This window comes from Crocodylus porosus, unplaced genomic scaffold (genome assembly GCF_001723895.1).
Source record: "Crocodylus porosus isolate Cpor-Errol unplaced genomic scaffold, CroPor_comp1, whole genome shotgun sequence".
In the NCBI taxonomy this organism is placed as follows: Eukaryota; Metazoa; Chordata; order Crocodylia; family Crocodylidae; genus Crocodylus; species Crocodylus porosus.
In genome coordinates, this window is record NW_017728927.1 from 10,693,212 (window position 1) to 10,704,905 (window position 11,694).

General features: G+C 39.0%; 1 protein-coding gene across 1 annotated transcript in view; it reads left to right on the plus strand.

The window, feature by feature from the left end:
- The window catches only part of SMURF1 (SMAD specific E3 ubiquitin protein ligase 1), a gene marked incomplete at its 5' end in the record, with an annotated part of 55,598 nt that overhangs the window by 26,902 nt on the left and 17,002 nt on the right, over positions 1-11,694 (plus strand). Inside the window, 7 exons of the mRNA XM_019542149.1 lie at positions 4,442-4,480; positions 5,345-5,453; positions 6,062-6,195; positions 6,347-6,412; positions 7,583-7,658; positions 8,075-8,313; positions 9,173-9,257. Coding sequence (XP_019397694.1) covers positions 4,442-4,480; positions 5,345-5,453; positions 6,062-6,195; positions 6,347-6,412; positions 7,583-7,658; positions 8,075-8,313; positions 9,173-9,257 — 748 coding nt within the window. The remainder of the gene's footprint in view (positions 1-4,441; positions 4,481-5,344; positions 5,454-6,061; positions 6,196-6,346; positions 6,413-7,582; positions 7,659-8,074; positions 8,314-9,172; positions 9,258-11,694) is intronic.

Sequence of the window (11,694 nt, forward strand, 5' to 3'; positions counted from 1 at the left end):
AGAAAGGCTAGGGAGAAGCTGGGGGAGAGTCTGCGATTTAGTATAAGAAAAGCTGTGGCAAGGCTGGGCAAGGAAAAAAGTCCTTGGCAGTGTTTCTTTCTTATCAGGTGCAAGATGCAAGCTGTGCATTTCTAACAATACTCCATTTCTAACATACACATGCACTATTGCACAATTACTAATCTCGAGTAAATTTGCTACTTGCATTTGCAGGTAGCAAATTTCCTTGCGATTAAAGCCAGTTACTGTGCAGTGAGCATCTGCATGTGTAGACATGGATGCTTACTGCTCAGTAATCGTCTCTACTGCACTGTAAAGCATCTCATGTAGGCATATTCACTGTGTTTGGGAGTTGCATACTATATGCCCTCTGGAAACGTTAGAGCAGATGTGAAGTCTTCAAAATACAGAAATAGTATCTCGGCTAGTTTGCAGCCTTTTGCCCTTGACTGACATGTGGCATTAATTATGATGCATCATTTGTTTGGTAGGGTTTTCTGTTTCCCATGTCAGCTTCTCCCATTTCCTAAAGAAGCTTTTTCACTAGTTTGTACAAACAAGAACCCAAACAGCAACATCACTAAAAATGTTGATGCTTTTAATAGAAATGGCCAACTGAAGTGCTAATGTGAGAGAGAGAAGTTCACCTGAAAACGTTTGTTTCTCAGTCCTCCGGCCTAGCAGTTTGGACTGATGGCTCATTGAGCATAGTATGGAGCTGAGCGTCTGCTGGAATGCTGTCAAAAATACATTTGTGACAACCTGCTATGGCCAGGGGAAGAACAGAGGTGACCAGTACAGCTCTGCTAGTATCTTATAATACTTGAGAGGAAGGAGCATTCTCAGAAGGCTTGCTTTTTCTCTGCAGACATTACCTGAACACTAACTTGGATGCTCCCAGTTCAAGCCCTGTCCACACACCCAAAGCCTTGCTTTGACTTGCAGTTGTGCTGTTAACTTGAGTTGGCTGGCCTGAGACGAGGAAGAGGGGGTGGCTAAAATGCAAACATGATTCCTCTGGCATGGATGCAGGCTAGTGCCCAAGCTAGTTGCAGGTCCTCCAGTGCCTTCCCATAATTCTTTTGTGTCAGAGAAGCAAGTTCAGTGGGGGAAGAAATCGTAGTGACTCAGCTTATGACAGTGCCTGTGAATCCTGCAAGATGATCCAAGTTTTAGTGCCACACACCAGCACCAAAGATGCAGCTGCTCGTATTATTTTGCATTGTGGGCACTCTCTCTTGAGTGTAGCTAATTCAAGAGGACCACGTTGGGTGTAGGAACTCAAGTTACTTCTACACTGAAGATGTCTCTAAAGTGAGCATTGACATTGAGGAAAAAGACAAACCTTCCTTCCTTCCTAGCAGATATGCTTCTGCAGTCATGCTTTATGCAGCTGGCCTTTGATGTCACCCCTGGTAACGAATGGCAAGTACTTAAACAGCATTTAATCTCTAATGATCCCCAAACCATTAATAAATATTACCCTCTAGATATAAAGGCTTTTGTGGCATGCATATAAAAGTGCTCCTCAAGATGACACAACGGCTGAACAGAAAGTAAAGAATATTGGACCAGATCCTACTCCACCTATTAGGCATGGAAATGTGATCTTATTCTACTTTGCTCTAGTCCCTGAAAACCTGTTAATACAAAAGGTGGGTGGATCTTCCTACTCTTCACTGCTTTTTTATGACTTAGCTTTAAGGCTTAGATGACAGCATGTTACAAAAATAGATGCACTAATGGGTTTTCAGAGACTCCAACAGGTTGCAACAGGATCACACGTAGATGCCTACGTCCGTCTAGTTCCCTAATAGGTGCATTAGGATCTGCCCCATTGTATGCAACTGAACCAGAATCTGAAAGGCAGCAGGCAAGCAGCCAGTATGGCATGCTTAACCCCCACCCCCCTGCATTTTTGCAGCCAATGCAGTGATTTTTTTTTTTCCACACCACAAGCAGTAAACCTCATTATAATGTTGCAACCCACAAAAATAACCCGGGAGCAGAGTAGTGCCAGTTGCCAGTAAAGCTTCATGGGTGTTAGTGCACTTTATGAAAGTCTGGCAGGTATCACCAGGACCAATTCCTACCACAGTGCTCCCGGAGCACCTTTTGTCATGTATCTGTTTACGTGCATTTATAAATCTAAAGAGCACTTTCTGTGTGTATGTCTTTGTTTTTTTAAAGTAAACCCATTGACAGGGCAGCTGAAAGTATTTTTGCTTCAGTGAGTTTAGTGTGCAAATAATGGAATGGAGCCAAAGACACAGCTTTGGCAGGCCGGCTGCTGAGATTGCTCTGTAAAGCCTTCTTGGCTATTTGTTATGTGACAGCATTTTTATGCTACTAGAAAGAAATAATAGTTTTTAACCTAAAATTGAGGGTTTCACAGTTTGCAACTAAAATTGGCAGCAGTCGGCAACTACAGCAGACCCAAAACCGGTAAAAATAATTTGAATCTAATTCTTTAATAGCTAAAGAGCTTGCAGTAACTCTCATTCAAAAGCTGTTACCAATAGGTAGCTACAAGAAAACACTCCAAAATTGGGGTTAGCATTAATTCACTTTAACAGTGAGATTTATGTGTAGGGCTCTGCCTTGTTTTGGAAATTTCCCCCTATTTCTGCTTTCAAAAATTCTAGTTGGGAAACGTGGTAAGAGGCTGAAAAACTCCATTATTTAAGGGGACTTCTTAAAATAGACATTTCAGCTAGTGTGACACTTACGAGTCTGCTTCACCACCCCTCAGCCCACTGGTACTCTCCTCCCCTCCCCCCATATATTTATTCTCTTATGTTTTTTCTCTGTTTTTTTCCAAAGCAGAAATAAGGTTTATGAATGAAGGATTCTGTGATCAGGCAGTCTGGCAATTCAAAAAAAAAAAAAAAAAAAAGACCAATAAAAAACTATTTAAATGGCTATTTCTTTAATTGTTGCTAAGCAAAGGATTTAAAACCGATTTTTATTTTTGCTGCTCATTCAGGTTGAATGGCAAATTAGTTTGGACTGCTTCACTTGGTTCCCACATCATTATGAGCTGGTGCAGTGCTGGTTTTGCTCATAGTGGTTCTTTGGTAGCCTTTTTCTCTTCCACCCCGGTCGAGGGAGAAGCAGGTAGCAGAGCCTCTAAGAAACAAAAGGACTATACAAACACAGACTTGGTGAGATGCTTTTCCTGCCACTTCTTCTCTGAGATTAGACTGGGAAAAGTGATGCTTCCAGTGATGATTCGGGGTGCAAGAGGAACCTCTTAGCCTCAAGATGAGCTAGGGATGAGAGGGATTGTTGATTTTAAAAAAAAGAAAAAAAAAAAAAGAGAGCTTAAAAATTACATGAGCATCTTGATGAAGTGTCATCTAGGCAGAAAGGGAACATTTTCAACAAGTAGTGTTACATAAATTAAACACTGTTTTCTAGTTGTCTTCTGTGAGCCAAGGTGTAATACCTAACTTTAAGATAGTAAGATTAATATTAGACTTAACTCCTGTTACAAAAGTTTAATAAATGTTGGATAACTTTTTGGAACTGAAGCCAGATGTTGGAAAGATCTTACTTTAATAGCATAATAAGGATTGGAGTCTGTTATAGAAGGTAGCCTTTCAGAAATGGAGATAATTAGACCTAGCCTTTCCACTTGACCTCGTTTTGAGGTAGTCTCCTTTCCTATAGATTTGGGAAGACAGAAATCCTGTCTGATCGTGGCCCTTCAAGACAGCGATGGAGAACTTTTGCTGCCTTTTGTCAGTCTTCTTTTGCATAGCACTTTGGCATATCTAGGGCAAAAAGAATTTTGTATTTGAAAACTGCTGTAGGGCTCTTGCGATGTGCACTTCCTCCTCCCTTTCATCTCGTTTTGTGAAATGTCAGAATATCTTTGCGTGCAAGAAACTGAATTTGCCAGCAGATTGCAGTGGAGTAAATTGGGATCGGTAGGAGGCCACATTCAAAGGTTTAAAAAAAAATCCTAGTATAGTAACAACGACTTGAATAAAGGATGCTGATCTACGTCCCTATGTGTTGATTTCGAGTAAGAGAAGCAAGCCCTTTTCAGATCACATACTGAAAGAACTTTCTGCCTTGGGAAGTTTGCTAAAGCTGCCATACTTAGAAAGGCGCTTACCGCAAGTTGGGCTTGGGGTCTTATTAACAGAATGCCAGTAATGCATGCCAGCCTACGTTTTTTGGCGTTTTTTTGGTTTGTGTGGAGTTAGGAGGGTCAAGGCAACAGGGGTTTTGCCTCTCTGTAAATATACCCAGAAGTGATACTAGTCTCAAAACCACTGGGGGCAGGAAGACGGCGGTGCTCATATTTAACTTGTTCGTTTTTAATGTAAAATGGAGACCAGGCTCTAATGTGAGGTCCATAATCGCTGTGTTTATTGAAGTTATTTTAAACCAAGGCTTTCAGAGGTCATAACCCTGTGTTCTTGTTTTGCAGTATTATGTGCCAAGAACCTTGCAAAGAAAGATTTCTTCAGTAAGTCACTTCTAACCCTATAAATTTATGCTGCTGTTCTCACCCTTGTCTTTTAAACAGTAAATCATTGTCTTGCGTGCTGTGCATGTCATTTTTTACTGTGGTAGGTTTAGGGATTATTTTCAGGGTTGCCAGTAACATTGCGTTAATACTTAGGTTCCTGTTACTCTTACAGACAGGCAGCCTAGCCACAGGAGTGGCGGGGGACACGAATTCCCGAGTCCTGGTTCTGACTGGCACTACTGTGACATACTATGTTCCTTTTACAAAAGAACAATAATATTTTTCAGAGGTGGTGTAAGAACTCTTCGTAAAGCATGTCAAGGTTATAAATTACCAGACCAGTGCTGGAGCCTAAATGTCATGCCCCAGTAGTGGATTAGCAATGTATAGTTACAGTGTAAACCCATGTATTTAACTGGACTATGGTTAATTTAATAGGTGACATTTGTATCTTAAATGAGTCCGTCATTCTCCATAGATTAGAAGCATGAGTAAATTCTCATCACAAGAGAAACCAAACATCTGATTAGGAACTCATTGTCTGTACTGAAGCTATTAAAAGAAATTGAGGGTAGCAAATTGGAAATTTTTCTTGCAAGAATGTTAAAAACTCTTGGCAGGGTTGGGAAGAAATGGAAATCTACACAAAAAAGGGGTGTAACAGCCAAATTTGAGATGACCACGTTATTAGCCTTCTGTAAGATAACTAAAAAGTCGATCACTTTAAAACTGAAACTTCTTACACCCTTGTAATGCACATGTATCATCTTGGCTCTGTCAATAGATGAAACAGGTTTTCTTTTTCTCTTCTATCTCTTCAAGGCATATGATCCTGTTGTATCTTTTTTTCCCCCTCTGCAGGACTTCCTGACCCATTTGCAAAAATAGTAGTAGATGGGTCAGGCCAGTGCCATTCAACTGACACTGTGAAGAACACGTTGGACCCCAAATGGAACCAGCATTACGATCTGTGAGTTATTTGTTCTGCATAAATGTTCTAGGTGTCCAACCAGAAAATCAAATGCATTTAAAATCAAGCCACCTTCCTTCCATCTCATGCTTGTTAAGTTTAACTTTGTTGTAATCGCTTGCAGTTAAAACAAATCTGAAGTTTTTTCTTTATGGACATTTTACTACTTAAGTGCTTGACTTTAAAGCATGTTTTCATATTGGAGACACAGCATATTAAATCTAGTTAAGTCTCTGCAGTGATGCTATTCATAAGCATTCGCCTTGTTGCATTATTTTCTTCAAAATAATAAAAGCCTGAGTTTAAGAAAAATGTTTTTACATTAGTGAGCTCATATGCTGCATAGCTTTTAATGAGGTAATCTGCAATTCACAAGAATTGGGGCATCATCAGTTTACCGGCATGTTAAAATGGCAGCATGCAAACTTACTAATAATGCTGTCAAATAATAAATGTTTACCTATTTACAATGTAGTATGACCAAAATAACCCCTCCCCCCCAAAAAAAAAAAAAGGACAGTAGAAGTCTTCCCGAATAGAGGAAAGTATAATGTTTGTGGAGTGATGAAGAATCCAGTTTTGAATTCCCTTAATATGTGTTCCTCTAGATATGTTGGGAAAACGGATTCCATAACTATCAGCATATGGAACCACAAGAAAATCCACAAGAAACAGGGAGCTGGCTTCCTGGGGTGTGTCCGACTCCTCTCCAACGCCATCAGCCGACTAAAAGATACTGGATGTAAGAATAGTTCCCAATCTAGTGTACTTTCAAAAAGATAATTTGCAAGACTCCATTGTGATGCACATTTGAGCAGTGAGTAGGAAGTTTTATCATCTTCAGTTCAATATTTTCTTGGGTTGAGTTTTTCTACTGATTTTTTTATTTGCAGACCAGCGTTTGGATCTATGCAAACTAAATCCCACAGATACTGATGCAGTACGAGGCCAAATAGTGGGTAAGAATATTTTATGTTTAAATTTCCGTCTACTTGGATGAAAATAATATAGACAGGTGCTATATTAGAAATAAAAAAAATGAAAAACCTTCCTACAGGTATCTTTCACACCTATTTTTTTTTGAGCACTGATTCTTTTATAAGGTAGGGTGTATACCACCCTGAGATGCCTTGAAATTCTTTCAAGGATCTCAGCACTGTAAGGTTTTCAAGTGTGATTCACAAGGTAAACCCAGACATTTGAAAATGAAACCCATAGTTGTGATCTTTCTGAGTTCTTTGCAGCAGAAAAACTGCTCTGTTGTTTTTCTGCAGTCAAAAAAAAGAAGTGGAAATTAAGAACTGGCATTTTCTAAGGGATGCCTCCAGTCTGTCCAGGGGTGCCTAAAAAGTTGAGAGCCATTGTCCTAGAGTCGTATACAGTTTCTGTACTGTTTTGTGCATTTCTGGTGCTAACAATCCTGAGATGTCCTGTTAACTATAGTTGAATGCAGACTAAATTAGTTTATATGAAAATCACTTCATCGTGATCAGTGTAGATTGTATTCTTCCAATTGGTGATTGTAAAGATGATAATTTATAGGAGTAATATGAACAGAAGATTTTGGCAGTGGTTTGAATATAGCTACTTAAGGTGAATTTTCTCCAGAGAAAATCTATTCTACATTTATAGCCAAGGTAATATGTAGAAGGAACATGATGCTATTATTGACTATAAAAGATGACTTTGAAATACAAAAATACATTTTGGACAGCACATTATTTCTTTTGCCAACTCTTGAAAATGCATGGCTGGCAAAACTGGTAATACTATTCATTATAGTGACATCTAGTGGTAAATAACTGTTTCATCCTGAACTTGGTACTCTTGGGATATAAAGCTTTGCTCACATGAATAAAAAAAATGCCTATATTTATATAACAAAGAAATATTAGGCAAGATTATTGATGGAGAAGACTTGGTCCAACTTTTGGAGCTCTGACATATTTGGTTACAGCCTCCTTATAAAAAAAAAAAATATATAGGAATGTTGAATGATGCTTATAGAAGCAATTACTAAATGATAGACCCTGGAGTGCCAGAGCTCGCCTGTAGTGGTTCTGTAACATCATAAATATTAATTATTATGGTATAGAAGTCTTAATGTTAATTCTGGTTTTCTGTTTCAGTCAGTTTACAAACACGAGACAGGATAGGCACAGGAGGTTCTGTTGTAGATTGCCGAGGGCTGCTGGAAAATGAAGGGTAAGTATTGCATCTTCTGGTGATTCTTAGAAAGCAAAACTAAGATATTAAATAAAGTGTCTTTGTTCTTTCTTACGTGGAAAAGTTAATGCAAATAAAATAAAGTAGGAATTCTATAAATAGTAACTTGACCAAGCCAGTTCTTTAAGAAAAAATGGTTTATTATAAAAATGGAAGTGTTAGGATGCTGTTGTAGATGAATTTCGTGAAAGAGCCCTATCATGCGTCCTTCATTGGTCAGTCTTACTGAGATGTGATGATCAGTCTTCTGAAGATTTGATATTGGCTCTAGAGCGATGTGGGGCATAGTATGGAATGTAGAAGCTGCTATTCAGCTCAGTCAAATCATGGAGAGGAATAAAAGTAGGTATTTTAACCTACTGTGGTGTTAACTTGATTCATGTCTCTGCTTTCAGAACAGTTTATGAAGATTCTGGACCTGGAAGGCCACTGAGCTGTTTTATGGAGGAACCAGCACCATACACAGATACTACTGGTGCGGCTGGTGGCGGGAATTGTCGGTTCGTGGAATCCCCCAGTCAGGATCAGAGGCTGCAGGCACAACGACTTCGAAATCCTGAAATCAGAGGTCCTGTCCAAACACCTCAGAATAGACCACACGGTCATCAGTCACCTGACCTACCTGAAGGCTATGGTAAGAGTTTTCCAGAATCATTATATCTGGCCAAGTCTATAAGAGGACTTTATGTATACATTTTCTTACTTGATATAAAATACAATCTGCATCTCTTAATATGTGCAATACCTGCGTGCATGTAATTCCTTTCTTGCTCTAAGGAGGTAAAATAAGCAGCATAAACTATAGTTTATATAGAGGTTGACTAAATAATAAGCTAAAGACTGGCTACATAGAAATCCGCCACTCCAAACTTGCACAGGGTCTGATCATAAACTAAGCATGAGCTTGTGGTGTGATGCTGTTGCAGAAAAGCCAGGGCTAACCTTGGAAGTGTTGCTAGGAAGTATGCACTTACTACTCAAAGTAGTAGTGTCATTTTTATTTTCCTATGGGCACATTATGTATGGGTTTGAGCCCCATAGTTCAGGAAAAAAACAATAGAAAATTAAGATAATAAAAAAGCCCAAAAAACAAAATTTAGAGGGTGAGATGAAGAGTCTTACCTAGGAGAATGAGGATATAGATCTTAGAGTGAATAAATGATCCAGGCTAAAAAAAATAGTAGAAGACAAGTTAAAGTTTGAAACCAGGTACTCTCAAATTAAGAGAGAATTAAATTCAGGTGTTAAACAGCTAATGAAACATTCTGTTAAGATAATTGATCAAAACAGCATTTGAGATCATAAAAAAGTTATTGGATAAAGGTAATCAAAAACGTAGCAGCCTTGATGGCTCAGTTAGTCTCATCTAGCACCATCTCAATCTTTTGTCAAAGCATATGCATGTAGCTTTAAGAAACTGTTTACATGTTTTTAATAATTCCAAATATAGAATAATTAAAGAATATTTTAATATTTTCCTCTCTTTTATATAGAACAAAGGACAACGGTACAGGGACAAGTTTATTTTTTGCACACGCAGACTGGAGTTAGCACATGGCATGACCCCAGGATACCAAGGTATGCATTCATGTTTACCACAGTCACTTTTTTTGTTTTCTCTTTAGGGTAGTCTGCTGAAGTGTCATGACTCGAATATGAGGAGGAGGTTAACAGAACAAAAATTGCCTTGGGTTTCTATACTGTCTTTTGCCCAAGTACTTCAGGACACTTGCTTGCTTATAAATTAAAAATTAACTACATGTCACTTCCAAATCGTATAAAAAGAGATGATGTGTAACCCGTGGTGAGTTCCCACTAAAGACACACTTGATAAAATATTGATGTTACTTTTGGCTTTTGGATAAAGGTGCAAATTGCTTTGTTTTGCATCTAACCTAAAATTTTTCCAAGCCTGAAAATGACTTGGACTCTCAGTGGAGAGAGGCTAGACTGCTCTCTTTCAGCTGCTGGTAGTTCCTAAATTCTGAACGGTTGGTTGATGTCTTCAGTCATAATATTGCTCGCTTTTATGCAGCTGAAGCAGAAATGTTTTGTCAATTGTAAACTCTGGGGGTTTGAAAAATTACTTTTAAAAACTATTTAAAAGTCTTTTCATTTCAGACCAACACTTTGTAGCTGAGAAAATATGAATCATCTCCATGATTAACTTGGTGCAAAGTCTATTAGGAGAATAAATCTATGAAAATCCAATTTTTTGTAACAAGACATCTATCACTGGCTAGCTTCCTTATCCATGCTGGTTTTTTTGGACATCCTACAGATTAAAGACTGGAAAGTAAAACTATGAAAGCTAATTTTTACATGCTATTCAGGCAGTGTTAATAACGACTTGATAGGTGACCCAAGGCACCCAAGTGAGCAGTTCAAGTAGACAAGACTGTGTCTTACAAGGCACTGATGACACTGCCTTATTTTTATTTGACATGGCTTTCTTTACATACCTATTCTGACAAAAGACCCCATAGAGCAGAAGCTTGTTTGTGGCTTTTAGCAGAAATGAGCACTAAATATTGGATGTAGTTAAATCACTTAAAGTACACTCAGGTGCACAACAAATCGAAGCCAGCTTTCATAATGTCAGTCTCATCCACTGACCCATCCACTCACAATAAGATTGCCAGATTTAGGAAAGTTCCTACTTAGAATCTGTAAGGTAGAATCCTGAGCCTCTGGTAAGGCATGCACCTTTCGCCTCTGAGTTCACCTTGCCAAAACAGGAGGCTTTTTGCTGTTAATATCTTCCTGTACCTATGCTGTCAGTGTCTCCTGCATTTTAGATTCTAGAGGTGAAAATACATCCTGTCAAGAGAATTGAAGTATAACCTGAAAGCAAGTGAGACCATCTTCAAAAGCAGTTTTAAAGAATTGCATTTTAAGATTCTCTAGAGTGTAAATGGCAAAGTTGTCAGTAATATCGCTCTACTTGAACCAAAATTAGCAATTCAGTAATTAGAATGAGAAACTTGCTAATTATAGAGGCAAGAGATCAGTTTCTGCACTTTTTTTTTTTTTTTTTTTTTTTTTTACTGGCAGTTTTGAAAAGCCACTGGCTGGACAAGCCACCTCTTGCTTTTTTGAAAGGCTGGGTTCTGAGGTTCCTTATTTGAGAGAGACTAATTTATTCTGAATGCTGCTGTTCTTTTTGGATGTAGCCCTTATTAGTGCTTAAGGGAATTTTCTTGAGTTGTTTGATATTGGGAGCCATCTCCATGAAAAACTCCCTTTCTTCCTAAATAGTGGCCATATGCATGGAATTTACTCTTCTGCTTTAAAGCCTTGTTGCTCCAAAGAATCACAGGAACAGGAAGTGATCATGGGTTCTGTCATCTCCTTACTATTTTGGGACAGTTTTTACAGTCCAGTGGCATGTGCTATCTGGTCTGGGAGTGCTGTTGCATAGTCTAATAGATCTCATTGTGAGAGATTTTTCTGATTCATTGTAACCATTTTCTTTTTTTCTTTTTTTTTAATGTCCTCGCTTTACATCTTTTTATATCTTCCTTGGGGCATCCTAATTCTTTTCTGAACAGTATTTACATCTTTCAAAAACTCTGTTTTAACTGAGCCTCTTTTGAATTGCATAGCAAAGCCATCCAGATTTAGTTGTCAGGGATTTTTTTTCCTTAGATCTTATCCACTAATGTTGCTGTTGTCTGAGCTCCATCCAGTTTGTCAGTCTTTGCGGTAATGAGGTGTTCAGATCTGCATGCAGTTGTAATTAGGATTAGGCCTGTGCAAGTAGGCAGCTATTTGATCCAGCCGCTTTGGATGCCAGCAATCTGATCCAGAGCTCTGGACCGGGTTCCCGCTTCGATCCGGTCGAAGTGGCACCGAGGCTTCAGCGCTGCCTCAGAGATCCAGCCATAGGGTATAATGGGGTGTCACGGGGTCACATAGAGGCCCCGTGATTGTGAGGGTGATTGGCAGAGCTGCCAATCACCCAGGCAGCCCAGGTGCCTGGTTGCCAGGACAACCAGGTGGTCACATGGCCGGA